The sequence below is a fragment of the Enhydra lutris genome, unplaced genomic scaffold (assembly GCF_002288905.1).
Source record: "Enhydra lutris kenyoni isolate GAN:26980312 unplaced genomic scaffold, ASM228890v2 scaffoldscaffold16, whole genome shotgun sequence".
NCBI classification, from domain to species: domain Eukaryota; kingdom Metazoa; phylum Chordata; class Mammalia; order Carnivora; family Mustelidae; genus Enhydra; species Enhydra lutris.
In genome coordinates, this window is record NW_019154100.1 from 27,230,278 (window position 1) to 27,249,764 (window position 19,487).

At 56.9% G+C, this 19,487-nt stretch overlaps 2 protein-coding genes across 2 annotated transcripts; both read right to left on the reverse strand.

Annotated features, from left to right (window-relative positions):
• Positions 1–5,789: 5,789 nt before the first annotated feature.
• Positions 5,790–8,844, reverse strand: LOC111147274 (homeobox A9). The gene is made up of 2 exons (XM_022503218.1): positions 8,250–8,844; positions 5,790–7,179 (listed from the first exon to the last, which is right to left on the reverse strand). The coding sequence occupies exons 1-2, from the start codon at positions 8,824–8,826 to the stop codon at positions 6,941–6,943; spliced, it is 816 nt and encodes a 271-aa protein (XP_022358926.1). The 5' UTR covers positions 8,827–8,844; the 3' UTR covers positions 5,790–6,940.
• Positions 8,845–14,104: 5,260 nt separating this feature from the next.
• LOC111147280 (homeobox A10) lies at positions 14,105–17,806 on the reverse strand. Its single transcript, XM_022503229.1, has 2 exons — positions 16,840–17,806; positions 14,105–15,632 (listed from the first exon to the last, which is right to left on the reverse strand). Exons 1-2 carry the CDS (start codon positions 17,804–17,806, stop codon positions 15,358–15,360), a joined length of 1,242 nt encoding a protein of 413 aa, XP_022358937.1. The 3' UTR covers positions 14,105–15,357.
• Between the last annotated feature and the right edge of the window lie 1,681 nt (positions 17,807–19,487).

The following is a 19,487-nucleotide window of genomic DNA, read 5'->3' on the forward strand; positions in this document are numbered from 1 at the left end:
GCCCTCACAGGTGGTCTTGCTCCGCGGGGCCCGCGGCAGCCTAGAATGGAAGGGGAAGAGGCTCAAATATGTGGCCAACGAATCTGCCCGCGCCGGGCTGGCCTGGCGCGTCCCGCGGGAAAAGGACTCCGAGGCTCCGCGCGAGCGCTCAGTTCACCGCAGCGTGGACGCCTGGCCTGCAGAGGCTGCGCGGGGCGGCCGGGCAAAGCCTCCTTTAGCCTATTACCGAACTCTGGACCAAGCCTGCAGGCCTCCCGACCCCTGTCCTGTCTACTGACCCAGCCTAGGGAGGGTCTCTACACTCTGCGCACCCGTCCGACCCACGGCAGTCCATGGGCAAGTCTCAGCTTCGGGCAAATCGGTTCTTTGCCCGCTTGTACCCCCCGCACTCCCCACCCTCCGCCACGTCCACTGGGCAATAGGCCCAGTTGGACTATGATCCAGATGGGGCCCGCGCAGCGTCACTTCCAGCTGCAGCGAGAACGCCACCGCAAACTGGAACCATGTGGTTCGAATAAAGTCAACGTCTCCCAGCTTCCTTTCCTTAATCGGAGGCACACTGTTTATCCGCCTTAAAGGAAGCAGTGAAATATTTATCTATTAATGAGCCTCATTTGCCAACAGATTTATTAACGTGGGGTTCCCCTCCTGCCTCCTGGACACTGCTGTCCTGGCAGGCTCTGTGCATTCGCTCCTGGGCACCTGGCTGGCCTCTGGCAGCCTAAGAAATAGCTGGACACTCTTTTGTCCTCCCGGCAACCTCTGGTTTCCCCTCACTCAAGGGGAACCAAGTCTCTTTCCTCCAAGGCTGGAGGAACCTCAGGCCCTACACCCTTCCAGGTACCCCTAGTGCCGGGACTTTTCTGGAAGCCTTTACCGGGGCCACCCATGGGCCTCTGTCAGCTCCTCATGGTCTTGAGTGCTTGGGAGCAAGCACTACATATGGTAGAGGCAGTTTGAGAGAAGCCCCAGGTGCCTGGCGGCTTCAGCCCACTATGAATCTCCATTTCTTTTTGGAGACCCCCAAAACAAATAGGGGGGACCCCCTCTAGTAAGACCACCCAGTTCTGGCGGCTTCACATTTCTAAGACTGGCTCACAGAGAGCAGAACACAATAATTTCCCTCCTTCCCATTCAGGCCCCCAGCGCCTGGAGCTTACCTTTCCAAGCCTCCAACCCCTGCGCAGGGTTGGACAAGCCGGAACCCATGCCGCCCACCGCTTGTCGGAGTGTGGTGGGGCGAACCCTTCCCCTAAAGGCCTCATAAACTGCTCAGGCCTCGCTGGAAGCCCATCCGCCAGGTCAGTATGCCTTTTACTGCTCAGCTCGATTGCACACCATAAACCCGACCTCACAATGGAATTGCCCCGGAAATTCTCCTCTAAATTATAGAGTTTGGTTCCTTGTGTACAAAGCACTTCCCATCACTTTTAGAAAGTCCAGGCCGCCCCCTGTTCACTGCACCCTCTCAGGGGGTCCCAGGAGTACAAAAGGCAGCAAGAGGGTTCAGACCCTGATGCAACGGAGCCCCAGTTCCTGCCTAGTGGACTGCCCATGGGCGTGGGTGGAGAGATGGGGGGCTTTCCGGGCAGGTGGGCCCCTGCTGGTATCCCCTGGGGACACAGGGGCTGTAGGCGGCGGGGGAGGGGGGGGCAATAACCTGGGATGCTCTTTATGGAGGATCAAGATGATAGCATGTCTCAGTTGGGGAATGGAGGCTGTAACACGGGTAGGGGAGAAAAACTAAATATTCCAAATAGCATCGCTTTCGGGCAGGAAATAAAAACCTAAAAAAGTTAAAGGAAGACGAAGCAAGCAAGAAAGCCAGGAGATCAAAGAGGCGGAATTAGACAGCTTTAGACCAATAAATTGTTCCCCGGGTGACACAGAGCAAGATGCAAAGAGAAAGACACGGCCCCGCCGCCGCCGCCGCCGCCGTCTGTCTAGACTCCGGCGGCTGGGACGGCCGACAGCAATGGCGTTTTAAGTAAAACCTGCCCCGAAATGAGATGACCCAGACCAAGTGGGAGACAGGGTTCCGGGAGCGCGGGAAGGAACACTGCGGCTGGGACCCCAAGCCACAGGCTCATCCCTGCTTGGGTTTTGTCCGGTGCAGGTCCAAACGGTTCTAGCGGGGCGCGCTGCCCCTTCGCTTGGGCCAAAGAGAGTCCGGATACTGCCGGCAAGGCCTCAGCCTTTCTAGGCCCAAGTCAGACAACTGGGCCGAGTCCCGCGGGTGCCGCATCCTTTCGTTCGTTTCTGGGCTTCTGTGTTTCCTCCTGCCTTCGTGGCGGGGTTTTAAAACGAAAAGGCCAGACAGAGCCAGGCTTTCAGTAAGGCCTCCTTAATCGCGTGTTCTCGAGCCATTGGTTTCCTACCTATTTGGCTGAAAAGACACAAATGCACTGGGTTGTATGTGATAATATTCATAGAAATGCTCGTTGATGATCAGCCTGGAGCAGGCACGTGCGGGCGGGTTTCTAACCAGCCGAGCTGTCTTTACATAAAGACATTTTTCTCACCGCTCTCCCGGAGCTGGATTCCTACCTACCAAGCACAATGTGTTTCCCTTGCTTCTTGTTACCAAATAGTGCTCAATATTTAAACTCAGATAAGAATACAAGCCCAGCCCTGGGAAAGCGAAGGGAGCCCATTTCCAGTCTGGCTGCTGGCGATTTGCTTCTCTAAACGTTTCCAGCCGCGCCCCTCGCACGGGCTGCGCACGGTTCTTCAGTCACTGAGCGGTCCCCAGGCGCGTCGCGGGGACACATCCATGCCCGACGAGTGCAAAGGAGCTGGGGCTAAGGCGGGGCGGGGGTTGTCTGCGGAGCTAATGGGGAAGCGCTTCCAAGGCAGCCGAGTCAGGAGAACCACCTCCCCAGCCATCGGCCGGCCAAGGGCAAGGGAGGCCCGGCGTGGCAGTCCGTGAGGCCTCTGAGATCCCAGTCGGCCGGCACCTACCTGAAGCCTCCGAAATCGGTGGAGAGAAGCGGCCGCCACCGATCTGCTCCTTCGCCATTTACTCATAGTTACATAAATTGAGCTTTTTATCTGCAGCTTGGATGCATGACCAGGGCGGCTCTAGGGGAAGCTCTAAAACCCTTACAATCAGACGCTGTGAAATATTGTGTTATATAGGGATATATAATGAAGACGTGTGTCTGAGATACCAACCTGTGTATATAAACGGAGAAAGAGGGAGGAAAGGGAAGGAAAGGGAGGGAGGGAGGAAGAGAGAGAGAGCAATAGGGGAAAACACTCAGGAGATCTGTCAACCAAAATCCAGTCCCCAGTTTTACAGCGTTTACAGCATGGAGACGCAGGTTGTAAACATTTTGTGGGCTTGGCAGAGACTATTACAACCCAAATAAATACACCGCATGGCGTGTTCACAGGGCTCCGGGGTGCTTCCATAGGTTCTGTTTGCTTTGCGTTTTCCCTCTGAAACCATTCTGCACCAGGGGTTGATCCTCGCACCCGCACTGGTGGCGGCCTCCTGGAAAGTTCCGGGGCGTGTTCCCCGCTCAGGGTCCAGGATAGGCTGGGCCTAGATTGGGGTCCCCTCCCTCCTCCTGGCCTCCTGAACACGGGAAACCAGAGCAGCCTGAGCAGCTCCACTGCCAAGGAAATTCGGTGGCGAGAGAAAGCAAGGAAAGCGTTCACGACGTGAATTCCTGTCCTGGAGCTAGGATGTTATCATAATTATTTTAAACGTTGTATTTATTTTAGAACAATCAAAGCAGCCTCCCAGGGATTTCCCCATCCCGGGCAATTCAGCCGCCAAACCCACACCAGAAAGTCACCAAGAATGCCTTTGCCCCCTATTTTCCACCACCTCGTTTTATTGCAGCTTATTCGAGGCGGCCGGGTCCTGGGGTCCTGGCTCCTCTGCGGGTGCTGGCTCACCGGGCCTCGTACCGGGGCGCAGCGTTAGGGAGCACCCCCTCCCCCGCCTGCCGCAGGACCCTTGACCAACGTAGGCGCCCTCTGCACCCCCTCCGGGGGGTCACCAAATCCCGGGGCTGTAGGCCTTAGTCCTTGTTTGTCCGCTGGTCAGCCGAGTTCTTCGAGCGTCGCGCTGCCCCAAGGCTTGTCCCGGCCTGGGAACGGTGACCCTAGAGTCACGCCCGCGCCTGGAGCTACAGCCCCGCAGCCGCCAGACGGCTGCAGCCACGCAGCGCTAGGCCTCCGGAACCCGGGAGAGGAAAGGGGGTGGGAGCGGTGCAGGTCGGGCGAGCACCACCGCTTGCTTGTTTCCCAGCGAGGTTTCTGGCCCGGCCTGACCAGCAAAGAAAATATACGACCGCAGTTCATTCAAATCTGGGGCTCCCATTCGAGAAAGGCTAGCGTCAAGTCGACATCTTAGGAACTTCCCAGGGTTGCGGCTGCGGGAGATGGCGGCCCGGGCGCCACTTGCGTGGAGCCATACTGCCATCTGCTGGCCGAATCTCTGCACTGCGGCCCCCGCTCCCCGGCCTGAACTTCGTCAGCCGCCGGGGCGGGCCCCGCGCCCCACTCCCAAAGCTGGGCCAGAGCCGCGTCCCTGGCGGGGGTGTGCGTGGAGCCCGGAATCTACGCTGCCGAGAGCGCAGTGCCCATAAAAGAGTTGTTTCCGCAGCCGCTTTATCGGTGCAGACAGAGCAAACAAATGAAAGGGCTTTGGTGGAAAATCTTAATTGGGGCTGGACAGTTGTAAACTCATTAAGGGCCGAATTCCAGACAGTTCGCAGACCCGGCCTTTATGGCACACCCTTACTGCCCATTCTTTGAAGTTCCTTCTGTCTGCAACAACAGAGGGCGTCCCAATCTGACGGCGGGGTGGGGGTGGGGGTAAGGGAAAGACCCATCCCCCGGCGTCCTGGTTCCCCCTTTAGGCATCGGAACTCAGATAACTTTCCAGCAGTCTCGGAGTGGTGGGGAGAGGGCGTGGCGAGCGAGAAAAGAAAAGGGGGGAGATTAGGCTGAACCCTCTGGCCACATCTATAAGGCGCTTGGGCCTCCGAAGTTGTGGCCGTTCCCCCCTCAGCCCTTTACACCCCATAAACGGCAACAGCCCTCATTTGCTTTTATGGCGCTTCCAGCTCGCCGGCTGCCTAGGCCCTGTCTCTGCCAGGAGGGGTGCTCGGGAGGGGAGTGCGGTACAGAACCCAGAATCTCCTGGGTCCTGACAGGACGCTGAGGTGCGAGGGCGCAAGACTTCAGTCCCTGAGAGTCCCCAGATGTCCTTCCTGGCGGCCGCGTTGGGGCAGCAGGGCTCGTTTCCCTCCTTGGAGACTCCTCGGGAGGCTGGTCCTTCAACTCCCCGTCGCTCCTGCCCTCACACTCCCCGCCCTATGCCAGGGGAAGGCCTAGGGGATCTCAGTGGACCCGGCTTCGGGAAATATCTCTGGGCGCCAAGATGAAAGGGTGGCCTTTCGCTGCTACTGGCCAACGGGACCCGAGACCCCAGCGCGGCTCCTCGAAGGCCTCTCGGCCTCCCCGCAAATGGGACAGGTCAAAGCCGGGAGCTAGGCCTCGCCGCCCCTCGTTGCCCAGCCTGGCTCGGTTGCTTGCGCCGCCAGGCAGCCGGCAGGAGTGGGAGCGCGGCTGGCTGCGGCGGTTCCCGATCCGAGAGCCCGCCGGCGGTGAAACGGCAAAATCGAGACTCTGCCTCCTCCCCCCAGGCCCGGCCCGCACCCAGAGACACTACCCACGCTCCCCTATCCCAGAGAAAAAGGTTCAAAGAGCTGACCCGCAATAAATAGAAAAGAATCAATATATTTTATTTGCCAAAAAGTTAAATATCATCTCAACACAACATTTGGTCAGTAGGCCTTGAGGTAACTATTGCAAAATATACAGTGTATGTCCAGCCGGATGGAAACCCCAGATTCATCAAGGATACAAATCTACAGTAGCCCAGTGGCGGTTTCATAGTGTATAATTTATTATCAATAAAATTAACTCCATTACAATAAGCATTCATTTTTCCCCCGATTAAAATTAAATGTAAACCATAGGTAGTAACCTTCTGCACATATGTATAGCTCCGAATTTCCTCAATGTTCATCCGGTGCAAAAACAATATTCAAGCTTGTCTGATTACTTTTTTCTTTAATATATGGATTATATATACAATGAACAAGACAGGTCTATAGAACGGGTAGAGAAGAAAATGCCCACATTTCCAAAGAGGAGGAAACCATGAATTTATGCATCCTGGAGAACACTTTCTTTCTTTTAAAATTTTATTTCACTGGGAAATCCTTACAGCTCGTTTACAATCCAAGGTGAACAGCCTAGTCATACAGAAGACATGTTCCATACAGAGCTATACTCTACGCAACTATTTTTCTCCCCTAGCAACAACCTGAGTTGAAATTGAATTCTAAGCGCTCACAATCACAACGGGTGCGTCACCCAGCACAGAAGTTTGAGTCACAAAACGTAATTACCACAATAAAACACAGTGTTCAAGTATCTGGGCAGATCGCTCTGCCGCACAAAGGGCAAATTAAATTAACTACACAGACTAAAAACTATACAGCCCGCCATCAACAGTTGTGCATTATAAAAAGGTAGTATTTTTTTGTTGTTGTTGTTGTTTGTTTCTTTGAAGTCAGGAACAGGTAGATTTTTTTTTTTTAATATATACAAGCTAGCACACACAGGCATCAGCGAAAATGTCCCCCCCCCACCCTTTTTTGTTTGTTTGTTTCCGTCTTATAGAAAATGGAAAGCTTACAATACCTCCTCCATCAAAGCAGCAGGCTGGGGGGTGGGGGGAAGCCAGCCTTAGCCCAGCTTTCGAGGGGGAGATGAGGCCTGGAGTTTAGAGCCGCTTTGTGCGGGATGGTCGGGGTGGTGGACGCTGGGGTTGAATAGGGGCGGGAGAGGGATCGGGCAGTCCCTTCTCTTTCTCCCTGGCTCGCTCTCTCTTTTCTAAATGAACTCAGTTGAATCACTCGTCTTTTGCCCGGTCCTTGTTGATTTTCTTCATTTTCATCCTGCGGTTCTGGAACCAGATCTTGACCTGCCGCTCGGTGAGGTTGAGCAGCCGGGCCACCTCGTACCTGCGGTCCCTGGTGAGGTACATGTTGAACAGAAACTCCTTCTCCAGCTCCAGGGTTTGATGCTTGGTGTAGGGGCAGCGCTTCTTCCTCGTGGAGCGCGCGTGGAGCCAGTTGGCTGCCGGGTTGCCTGCGAAGGAGACAGACGGGATTTAGAAAGAGGAGAAGAACCTACATCCCCCCTCCACTGGGGGCCGGGGAACCTCCTAGGGTCTTCGGCCAAAGTGCGGGACGCTGCTGAATCGGTGAGGGAAAGGCTGCAGAACCCGTACACAATGGAATCGTGGCAGACAGACGGAGGAACGGTCACTTACAATTGCACGCAGTAAAATCTTGGCTTCCCCCTCCCTTACGAGACCCTCCTCTCTCCTCTGTCCTCCTGTCCTTTTCCTCTCCTTCTTTCCACTCTCTGTACACTGTACAAGGATGGAAATTTAGAAATAGATCCTCTTCTTGCCAGGCAGGGGGACAGCACGCTGCCCTGTGTTCCTGTAACGTTAATATTCTCTTCTCCCCCGCACTAACACACACTCTCTCTCTGTATCCTCCCTTCCCCACCTTTCCTTCTACTTTCCCCTTTCCTTCTTTGACTCCCTGGATGGCCGTCAGAGCCGGGTAGCCGGCATGGCGCCCCTAGGCGCCCCAAGGATGTTGATCACTTCTCCAGTTTATGTGAATAATCTGGCATGGGGACCGCCGAGGCCCGGTCGCCTACAGCCTCATCTTGGGCAGGACATACGCCGCCACTGGCTGAAGGCAAGAAGTGGAGGGGATCGGCTGTTTTCTTCAATGTCTAGGCTGCAGTTGCTGCCGCCGCTCCAGGCTCCAGGACAGTCTAGCCGCACAAAAGATTCTCTCTGCCGAGCTGCTTTCGAAGAACGACCCAAAGTACTGCTGTCCTGGTACCGGACAGCCAGGGAGAGGGGCGGCTGGTCTTGGCTTGGCCCGCAGCGCCCGCCCCGCCCCCTCTCTCCCGGCTGCAGCCGCCTCCCCTCCCCCTGAACCCGGCAGCCAGCTTGTCACTGCTCTCTGGAATTGGGGCCCCATCCGAGGCATCCTAAACAGCAACTTCTGGTTCCCGGCCCCTGCTCAAGAGGCTCGCAGCGCAGGCGAAGCAGGCTCAAGAGAAAGCTGAAGGGCTGGCAGATCCTGGTGGCCGGCGTGGAGGCGGCGGCCGGTCTGAAGGGAGGAGACACTTACTGGGATCGATGGGGGGCTTGTCTCCGCCGCTCTCATTCTCAGCATTGTTTTCGGAGAAGGCGCCTTCACTGGGCTGTTTTTCTCTATCAACTGGAGGAGAACCACAAGCATAGTCAGTCAGGGACAAAGTGTGAGTGTCAAGCGTGGGACAGTCACCCCTTCTGGCGGACAGTGGTTCAGGTTTAATGCCATAAGGCCGGCTGGAGGGCAAGCCCGCGAAGGAGAGCGCGCCGGGCGTGGGCTCCAGCCAGGAGCGCATGTACCTGCCGTCCGGGGCCGCCGCCGCCACGGGCGCCTGGGGGTGCACGTAAGGGTGGTGATGGTGGTGATACACCGCGGCGGGCACCGCATTGGCGCCCGCCGCGTGCACCGGGTTCCATGAGGCGCCGAACACCGCCGCCTTGGACTGGAAGCTGCACGGGCTGAAGTCGGGGTGTTCCGCCAGCGCTGTGGCCTGCCGGGGAGGCTGACCCAGGGCCCCCGGCGCGTAGCGGCTCGCGCCCAGCTCGTCCGCGGCCTCGGCGCCCAGCAGGAACGAGTCCACGTAGTAGTTGCCCAGGGCCCCGGTGGTGGCCATCGCTGTGCCCCGTGCCTGGCCGGTCGGCCCGACCCGCGGAAATTATGAAACTGCAGATTTCATGTAACAACTTGGTGGCACCAGTGGGGGGGGGAGTACAGTCACCTAATAAGTTGCCGGCGCCCGCGCCCCCATTGGCCGCGCGCGTCACGTGCCCGCCCGGCAGAACAATAACGCGTAAATCACTCCGCACGCTATTAATGGCCCGGTGTTTTGCAGTCATAATTTTTATAGCAAAAGCCATATGTTTTTATGCAAAGGGATCGCGGCGCTCCACGATCGGGTTTGTTTTAATTGTGGCCAACGAAGATTAAAAGATCAAATCTGGCCTTGCCTCTGTACTCCCTCCCCTCCCACCGCCTCCACCAGACACACACTTCTTAAGCGGACTATTTTATATCACAATTAATCACGCCATCAGCGAGGCGCGGGTCCCGCGTGCGAGTGCGGCCGGTGGAGCCCCTCACATAAAATTAGACAATAATTGAAGCCATAAAAAAGCAGCCAAATCGCATTCTCGCTCTACTGTATTTAAATCTATATTTATGATATTTCATAAGGAGTTATTGTTTCAGAAGCCACACAGGCTGGTGGGAAGTCGGGAACGACCAACAGATTCGTTTGCTTCGCCGTGGTTCCCGGCTGTAAAAATTTACGAGGACTTGGAAAGGTTAAATTAGACTGTTGTGTTGGGTTGGCGAGCTCCCTGTAAATAATTCCTGCCGTCCCCGGAGATGAGAGTTTACCCTGGGCCGGCCGCGAAAAGTCAAATTCAACGCAGCATCCGTCCCAAAGGGAGCCACCACCTGCCCCTGCCCGAGCGCGCTGGGCACTGACAGGATTCCCAGAGGGCACCGCCTATTGTGGGGCCCGAGATCTGCCCCCCTTTGGATCCCAGGGCGCCCGGGGAAGCTAGCTCCCAGCGTCGCCGCTGAACCTCCAGCAAGCGCCCCACCGAGGAGCAGCCGGCTGTCCCTGAGCCGAAGGGCTTGAGGGCCTGGTTGTGCTGCGGGTTCGGTTCCGACCCCGCGCACACGCCCCCCGCCCAGCCCTACAGCCCTACGGGCCTCAGCTAGGAATCACGACACCCAGGCGAACGCAGCGGGCCACCCAGCACCGTGCCCCGACCTCGGAGGCCCTCACGCTGAGCTCTGCGAGCTTTGTCGCACTCCCCAAACCCGAGCTGCGAAAAAAACACGAGGCGGCCTCCGTGGAAGGCGAGATCGGCTCGCGAGAAGACAGTCCTGCCGAAGAGACCGCGCGGCTCCAGGAGCTCGGAGGCCCGCGCAAGAGCCGCTGGCCTCGGGGGCCCAGTATGAGTTCTTCAGGGCTCCTTCCTTCCTTTCTTAACGGCCACCGCCCCGGGCCCCGCCTCGGTTTTCACCAGGCCGGACGGCTCAACAAGGTTACAAAGGCCCAAAGCTAGGCGACCGCCGCTCAAGTCCAGGGCTAGAAATTAAAACGGGGAGGGGCACAGGGCACGGGGCTTTGACTTTAATCCCATTCCTTGGCTTGGCCACATGGGGGAAGGTATTTCTTACCCCTTTTTGAGTCTGTCTGCGTTAAATGAAAAGGCCTCACGGCCTCTGTTAGTTGGAAGAAAAAACCCACCCCAAATCCGAACGGAAAGCAGCGACTCCTAAAAACGGGGTAATTAAATTCACGTGTGAACACTGTGTCTGCAAGAGTGTGTTTCTCATTAGCCCACTCCCCTGTCGGCGAGGGCGGGCGACGAGGGCGCTTCCATCTCTTTTTCTGGCTTCATCCTACCCAGCAATTCCAGTAATCCTCCCCCAAACCCTGATACATCCCTATCCCGGACGGGGACCCTCAAATGCCGGGCTCTCCCCGAGAGCGAGGCTGCGAAGCCTGGCGGAGACCAGCCGGGTTCCCCTTTATCCGCTCTCTCCGGAAGAGGGAAGTGGCCGACACAGTGAACTCCCGACGACGTGGCTGGTCCTGGTGGCCTTAGCCTCCTCCCCCATAATATTTTCCTTTCCCAGTAAATTCCTCTGCCTTTTCCCCACCCCCATCGCATCCCGGCGTGTCCCAAATATTGGGCAGTTCGCGGTGCCTCTGAGATTTTCATTAAGAAGTACTAACTCAGGAGACCTCGCTCCTCATTGTAATTGTCTGAGAATGGGCTGGACTGGCCTATTTGCAATTCAACTTTTTTGATCAGAGAAGCCTTGAATTAGTATTAGTATTTTTTTTTTTAATGAAAAAGCTGTTTAAATAACCTTAGCCCCCTAGAATAGGACAGTCACCACATAATTAGCAGGCCCTGAATGTTAAGCAGGCCTTACTGGTGCCTAAGAGGGGAGAAAAATCAGAAAAACCTAACTGGACCCCTCTTCTGCCCAAAGATTTGGGGAGAAAGGAGTCAAGCTTTTGAGTCAGATTTTATTTTGGAAATGAAAGGGACTGTGTGTGTATATTTAAAAAAAATAAATAGATGTAATTACAAAAACTGCCTCTTTCTGCCTGAGAGTTCTAAAACCTTGGCCTCCAAAATAAATCCAATTCTCTGGTCTGGAAAATGGCACAGAGGACTTTAGGGGAGAGCCGTGTGCTGGCCTTTCAGATAACAGGACAGCAGGCAGAGCGATGGAAACAGTTCCAGGGCCGGAGACAGAGCTGGGAAGGGAAGCCCAGCTTGGTGGGCATGAGTCTGAAGGCTCTGCGTGTGCGTGTGTGTGTGTGTGTGTGTGTGTGTGTTTGGGAGGGAGGGAGGGAGGGATGAAAGTTGTTTTCAGTTTGGTAGCCAGAATGGTTCATCTGGCTTCCAACAGTGGACTACAACTTGGAATGAGGGCTCAAGTTTGTAATACAATGGTTGTGGAATTTAAGATTCCTTTCCCCTATTATATTTGAAACAGACTGGAGCTGGAAGGGTCCCTTTCTCCAGTACCCATCGGCACAAGGATGCCATTTCTAACAGACTCTGAACCTGATAGAGGCTACGGGCAAACAAGCAACCCTTCTTTGCCCTAGCGCTGTTCCCCTGCCGCGCGGTTAAAGCCAGAGTTGGGACCAGCAGGCCGGAGGAAAGCGGAGGAAGCTTCCAGGCGGGATTCCCTGCGTGGCCAGGCTCTATAGAGCCTGGCTGGGCCTCAGCCGAGGTCCCAGCCTCAGGTGCCCAGTGAGGCCAGCAAAGGCCTCCTTGCCCTCTGTGTGGGCACACAAAAACGGCGCGAATGCCCCCTAATCGGATCTCATAAGCTGTGGCTGCCGACCCGCGGAGTAAGAACGCAAGGCCGCCGCCATCCGGTCGTGATCATAACCGAGGCCTTGTCTCTGCAGCGGCACACCAGGCCCAGATCCACAGCCCCCAACAGCTGTCCCACGCGAGCCCTTCCTTGGCAGATTCCGACCACAACTTGAGCACGCAGAAAAAAAAAAAAAAAATAAGACCCCCGTCCCACACTCTCCCAAGCCAGCCCTGGGTCCCTCTCGGAGGAAGAGATGGGAGGACAGGAAGTGGAGATAAAAAACTGGGCACAGAGAGACCCAAGATGAAAGACAAATGAACGGAAGGAAAGAAGGAAGAAGTAAAGGTAAGGATAAAGAAAAAGAAGAAAGAGGAAGAACGGAGGGAAGAAAAGAAGGAAGCAAAGAGTCAAAGGCGACTCCTGGGAGCAGAGGGCGGCTTACAGAGAGAAGGGTAAGTGACAAGGCCAGTATCCCAGCCCCTTTCCAGCCTGTCCCTCCTAGTTTAGTCTGAGTCTCTCAAGGGGATCTTTCCTGATCTTCTACCCTGGATTAGGGCTGCTTGTGTCCCAGCCTTGCAGGAGAATGGCCTGGAGTCGGGGAAGGCCCAGAATGGGAGCGTGTGCCCCTGACCTTGAATGGCTCAGGGCCCAGAATTCCTACCACGCCCCCGGCGTCCGCCGAGGAGCAGCTAACCTGATCATACCTGCTCGAGGCCAGGTGGGGATGGGGATTGCGGCCAACAGCTTGGCAAAGCGCTGAGAAGGAGGCAGGGACGAGGCTCCTGCGCGGGAAAAGCCGAGGTTGCCACCACAGGCCTGGCACGACCAGGGCCCGGATGCCCCGCCCGGCCCGGCCCCCGCGCGCACAGGTACCTGGAGACGATTTCAACTGAAGTAATGAAGGCAGTGTCGTGCTGTCGAGAGAAAGGTGGATCCCAACAACAGGAAACTACCTAAATCACCGACCAGTTCTCGTGCTGCCAGCGCGGGGCTGCCTCGCCCGCCGCCGCCGCCGCCGCCGCCACCGCCGCCGCCACCGCCACCGCCGCAGCCAAGGGAGAACCCTGCGATCGCGCCCGGCCCGGCCCCTTGCCAACCTGCGCCCGCGCTGCCACTGTGTGTCCCGCGCTGCCGCTAAGGCATCGCGGCGGAAGAAGCCACCGGCCCCCGGTAAGGTAAACCTGGGAGAGAGGGGGAAAGAAGGTAAAGGAGAGAGAGGAAAATGGAAGGATAGGGAAAAGCGAGAAGAAAGGAGAGCGAGCAGTGTGCGTGCTGATTTCCCAAATCCCGCTTCTCGGCGAGCCGGCGCCAAGCGGCGGCGACCCTGAGTGACTCGAAAGCGCCAGGGACGGCCCCGAGCCCGGCTCCCAGTCTGGTCTCGGCCTCCGGCGCTCGCTCCCTGCGGCTCGCTCTCCCCCTCTCTCCCTCTCAGCCAGCCAGCCAGCCGGGGCGCGCGCTCCCGCGCCCCCTCCCCCTGCCGTCGCCCTCCCCCCCACCTCCCGCGAGCAGGAAACGCGTGGCCCCGCGGAGGGCGACCAGGTGGGGGAGGCCGTGCTGGGGGAGGGGGGCTTACAGCCCGCAGCAGTCTACCTAACCGCTGCGGCGGACGCTAGTGACGCGCTCTGGGCCCAGCCTGCTCCCCGGATTCCTAGGCTGGGGGTCATCTAAGACCAGGGGACCCGCAAAACAACCGGCGTCTGCGAGCCTCCCTGGGGCTCCCGAAAGAAATCCTGTTTGGCTTCCTCTGTCTATGCAGCTCCCCTCTCAACTGAAACCACTGGTCCAAGACAGCCACAATCCAGATATACTAGCAAGTCATAAAACTGAACAAAAGCCGACAAACCTTACGGCACCAGGGCTATAGGGCCCAGACAAATTACGACCGTCTAGGTAATATTTAAATAGATGCCTAAAGTAATTGCAGGGGGCGCGGGCTAGTCCTCCTGTTGTAAAAGTGGTGAACGGGATAAAGTGGAAGGTGAAGATAAGAAGTAAAAAAAAGAGGTAAAATTTAAAAAGCTTCATTCCACAGCTTTTATTCTTCTATAAGAACATAAACATCGTCTTTTTTCCACGCACAGCAGCATTACAATATTAATTTATTCTGATTTAAGATTAGAAGTAAATAGAGCTAGAACTAACATTTATAATAACGATAGAATGCATTTGCATAAAACAAGATTGGCAATTTTTCATAATAATAGACATTTATACAGATTTGTATTTATAATTTTTCTTTTTCTGCACCTACAGGTTTGACCCTTTTATGCATGTAACTTCACAGTATAAAGGAAACCCAAACAATGTCTCCTTCTCTAGTCTATTCCGCTTGCCCAGCCCTCCTCGGATTCTGTGAATTTTAGGAAGGAAAATATAAAAGAGGAAGAAGAAAAAAGAAAATGAGAAAGAAAACTCTCCACAAGATAGGGAGAATTGTGGTGTGCTTGTCGTGTTACCAGTGGTAACAATTATTTAATGACCAAAAAACCCCCGCTAAATCTGCACGCATAAACAAAACTATATTAGATTATTTATCTACAGCCAGAAGGATATGAAAATTCAGAGGTAAGTGAAATAATTTAGTCCCACAATGCAAGACCCTACACAAACTGGAAGAGAAGTTTCCTTCTCTTGGTCATTCTTTCTTTTTTTCCCCTCCCTTTTAAAGCTGGGATATCTTACAGAGGAAGGAAAGATTACTCGTTATGACTCTCAATTTTCTAATCAGCCAAAGCCAAGCCCTTTTGCCAGCCTGCATGTCCATGCTTGCAAGCCCTTCTTTTTGCCAAGGAAGAAAGAAAGAAAGAAAAAAGAAACCCAGGGGCCTATGTCCCCTGATTAAACACAGCCCAGCACTCCAGGCAGGCGAGCCCGGTGGCGGCTCCTTGCACCATTGACCTCAGGCCAGACACCTCAGCGCCTTCAATGGGACCTCGGCCTTCCGGCTAGGTTTGCCCGCCCCCGCAGGAAACCAGCTCCACCGGGAGGACAGGAGCCATTTCCAGCAGAGGAACCCCGAGACAGCAAACCAGCCCAGTCACCACTCAACACTTGAGGATAATATTTCTCTCTATAGAAATGCAGCACGATATGGCTTTTTCCCCCAGAAAACAAGTAAACCAGCACCAAGCAAACAGACAAAGAAACAAAAAGTCAGAACAAACCAGCCCTGCACAGATGTGACGGCCAGCGAGATGGCGAGTGTGGGAGGGAGGAGTGGGACTCCAGCACAGGTGCGAGTTCCTGGGCAGAGGCCGAAGACAGAGGGAGGAGAATGGCTCTCTGGCAGCGGGAAAAATCGGCGTTGCCTGGAGCTTCATCAGGAAAAATTAAAATTGGCTGTGAGCTCCCGGATCCGGTTTTCTCGGTTCATTTTCTTCAGTTTCATCCTGCGATTCTGAAACCAGATTTTAACTTGTCTGTCCGTGAGGTGGACGCTGCGGCTGATCTCTAGGCGCCGCTCTCGAGTAAGGTACATGTTGAACAGAAACTCCTTCTCCAGCTCCAGCGTCTGGTGCTTGGTGTAGGGGCAGCGCTTCTTCCTGCCGCTCTTTGCCGTGAGCCAGTTGGCTGCGTTTTCGCCTTTGGAATTGCCTAGCATTTAAAAGAATAACGAAGGGAAGGTTACATCGGGGTCTGGCCAGGCTGTGCGCAGGGGTGAATCTGGGACTTCTATGTGATAAGAGGGATGCCCTAAGTCACACAGAGAGAGTTTTGCGCGCACACACACACACACACACCTCTTTTAGCTTGCTCAGGATGAGCAGTGCCTCCAAAGGGTGTGTGCAAAATGGAGAGGGCCTCCAATCTGTACCTACCCTCCCAGTTTACATTTTCTTCCACTTTTTCCCAAACACCTGTTTTAGCACAAAGCTATACGGTGCTCGCAGACTGAACGGCCTGGGAGAGCAGGCTGTATATCTTGAACTTAACGCCTTTCTGTGCTTCTCGCCCCAAGGCAGACAAGCATTTCCTGCAGCCCCCAGGCTGGGGGCATGGGTGCTTACTTGGAAGGGAGGGGGGCAGCGTGGCGCTGTCCCATTCCCGTACCCTGATTGCCGAAGGCCCAATGAAGAGAGTAACAAGGACATAGTTGGGACATGGGGAAGGGACGAAAAACTGATTCGAGGTCAAGGGCCGTCTGTCACGTCTTTCCAGGAGTCAGAGACGTGCAGTCTGGGCGATTCGGAGTTCCAGGGGTAGCGAAATGGCCCCTCTCTGACTCTAAGCTCAGGGCCCCGGCGACCGGGCCGGATTTGCCTTTTCTTCTCCCCGCAAGGAGGATTCCCGCCCCTCCAGCAACTTTGAAAAAAGCTTGGGGGATCGTAAACTCGAACTTCGCCGGTTAATGGGCTTATTTATTGATGCTGGCGGCTGCTTATTTTGGATGCCTTACAAACATCCGCGCTATCTGCGGGCGAGCCACTTTCCTCCCTCCCCCTCCCCCCCGCGTGGGCCGCGCCTCGCAGGCTGGGCCCAGACCACGGCTTAGGGTGCTCTGGGCCACGGAGAAGGGCAAGCGCAAGAGAGGGGCTGCTCGTCCATGCCCTCCCCCCCAATGGGGGTGAGCTGAGGCCAGAGTGGCGGACGTCTTGGTGTGGGGCGCTAAGCCGGACATGAATTTTTTACTGCGTCCCCACGCCCAAATATTAAAAAGCAAGTTCACAAGGTCAGCCTGCCTGCAGCTTGGGCCAAGGACGGCCGGCCGGCGCTGCGCGGACTCCTGGCTCTCTACTCTTTCCCTTCTCTGGGTCTGCCTGTCTGCCCGCCTGACTGCGGCCCTTCGGCGCGCCCTGCTTACCCAGGGAGTCCTTCTCGGGCGAGGCTTTGCTGCTCTCGGAAGGGGCTGGGGAGAGCTCCTCTGCGGCCGAGGACGACGCGTGCGCCTCCTCGTCGCCCTGTGAGCCCCCCCCGCCGCCGCCGCAAGTCAGCGTAGGGGGCGGCGGCGAATCGAGGGCTCGCTCTTTCCGGGCTGCATCCGCTGAGCCGGAGGCGAGCGCGGGTGGTGGGTCGAAGCCGCGGCCGGGGGGTTGAGCGGGGAACGGGCCGGCGCCGAGCTGTTGCGCGCCGCCGCTGCTGCCGTAACCCTTGGCCGTGCCATAGGCCTGGGAGAGGCGGAAGTAGCCGGGCACTGGCACCCCGCTGGAGGTGCTCACGGCGCAGCCGTCGGGCGGCGGGCCCCGCGGGAAGGGGGCCAGCTCGGCTGTGGCGGTGGAGCCTTTGGGGCATTTGTCCGCCGAGTCGTAGAGGCAGTAGGAGCTCTCCTCTTTGATGTTCTGCGCGAAAGAGCACGAGGTGGCCTGCGGCGGGGGTTGGGGTGGTTGCGGCGGAGGCGGTGGCTGCTGCTGGGGAGGTGGTGGTGGTGGCGGCGGCCCCTCGGGTGGCTCCATCCGGCACGACCGGGGCGCGTCCAGCCATAGGTCTATAGGCGCGGGCGCGTAGCCGTGCGCCCCGGGACCCAGGCCCCCGCTACCGCCGCCGCCGCCCGGCGACGCCGCCTCATTGCGCTTGCCTCCCAGAGCCGGGAAGAGCCCGCAGCTCTGCAGCCCGTAGGGCAGGTCGGTGGCCGGCGGCAGGTAGACCCCGCCGTGGGCGTAGTAGCCGCCGCCGCCACCGCCCCCCGCGCCGCTGCCACCACCGCCAGCCTCGCCTCTGCCCGAGCTGATGAGCGAGTCGACCAAAAAAGAGTTCGCGGCGGGGCTCTCCGAGCATGACATTGTTGTGGGATAATTTGGCGAAGGGAGCAGATAGCCCTTTCTGGCTGACATTTCTTGTGCAAAACATGCTGAATACGATTAGCAATCCCCCCGCACCGCGGCGGGTGCCCACAGCCAATCCTGAGCCAGAGTTTCCGCGCGACCACTCCCAGTTTGGTTTCGTAGTCGCGGGGCCGCTCTCCGAGGGCGCCCTCTGAGCCCACGATTGATCTAAATATGTAATCTGTATTGATGGGCCGGGAGACGCACACCCGATACCTCGGCCCAAAGGCCAGGAGCTGTGGGGACTGCCCCAACGTGGCTAGTGGGGGGCCTGGCCCCTGGGCTAGCCCCGCCCACGCTCGGACGTGAGCTCTCATGCGGGGTCTGTTTGAAGGGCCCTAGGGCCCCGCGCAGTTAACAAGTGGGGTGTTTATGGTGTGCACCCCGGCCTGCCTTGGGTGCTCCCCATTCTTGTTTCAGAATCAGCCACTAGCCCCCCACCCCCCGCACTCTAACCACTAAGAGGACCTGCTGGGAACTCAGGCTCTTCCCTTTCAGCTCGGGACCTGGAACTGTCTCCCAAAAGTGACAGACCAGGCCCTAAGGCCACCAAGACCTTTTAGAGTGTCCGAGATCCAGCGCGCAGTGGAAGCTGGCTATTGCCACTTCTTTCTTGCACCCCACATAGAATTTTCCCCAAAATGTAATGCCCTGGCTTCTCAGCCCTCTACACTCTTCCTCAGCCAGTCGTTGATCCAGTTAGGATCTTGGCTTCTGGTGTGCTCACCTGGCTTGCTTTCTCTGCAGCTCCTGTCGGTGGACCCCGGTGAGCTGCAAGGAGTTGGGGGGTGATGGTGGAAGCAACCGGTAACCTTGGCTAAAGACTCCCCCCACCCCTATTCAGAGGTCAGAGCCAGATCCAGACACCCCACAGCCCCATCCCCCGGGGTAGCTTCCAAGCTCATACCCCATTTCAGGGAAGTGAAGGACACATCGCTCTTCAGGGTCTTTGGTTTGACCAGAGACCTGAAGACCTGGAGGGGGAAACTTGGAGGAGGGGGCCATGGATGGACACCTCTGCCTCAAGCTCTCCCTTTAACCTTGGCATTCGCATGCACTAGGAGGTTATGACAAGAACCAGTGTCACCACACTCCTGCCTCTTGGTCCCCTCCTCTCTTCCCCCCTCCCCTCCAAACCTGTGGCTGGGGCAGCCCTCTCTCCCGCGGTGTGCGCATTTTAACGAGGCCTGCGGTGAGGAAATCCATTCCGGGCAAGGCCAGGCTGGGCTCGTGGCCCAGTTATAGCAGCGTTCCGAGGCCAGGCCCTTTGCACAGCAGACACCAGAGCCTCCTTCTTCCCTGGCTGTAGGCACGCGCTCTTAGTCAACTGGAAACTGCTGGCCCAGGGCGCAAGCCCCTGTGTGGGCCTCAGACCTATCTCAGGAAATGCGACCTTTTCCGGCCGGATCCAGTGGAGCCCAGGAGGTCGCTGCCTTGCCCCAGGGCTGTGGGCCACTGCTCTTCAGGATGCCCCAGGCCTGCCCGCCGCCGCACCAGCTCCAGCCCCTGCAGAGGCCTTGACTGGGGCTGCTGAACGCCGGGATCCCAGGAAGCAGACTGCTCAGGCCTCTGCATACAGCGGGGAAAGACCCTCGCATCCCGGGTGATTTGCCGGGCACCTGGTCTTGTTCCTCCCATGGTGAACCCAGTCTGAGAAGGAAGCCGAGCCTGAGAAGACCCAGAGAGAGTA

What these genes read in the sequence shown, in the direction of transcription:
- LOC111147274 (XM_022503218.1), bottom strand. Translation starts at nt 8,826, where the DNA reads ATGGCCACCACCGGGGCCCTGGGCAACTACTACGTGGACTCGTTCCTG. An exon ending in CAAGCCCCCCATCGATCCCA is followed by an intron (nt 7,180 to 8,249) that starts GTAAGTGTCTCC and finishes TCTCCTTCGCAG; the next exon opens with GCAACCCGGCAGCCAACTGG.
- LOC111147280 (XM_022503229.1), bottom strand. Translation starts at nt 17,806, where the DNA reads ATGTCAGCCAGAAAGGGCTATCTGCTCCCTTCGCCAAATTATCCCACA. An exon ending in GCCCGAGAAGGACTCCCTGG is followed by an intron (nt 15,633 to 16,839) that starts GTAAGCAGGGCG and finishes TTTAAATGCTAG; the next exon opens with GCAATTCCAAAGGCGAAAAC.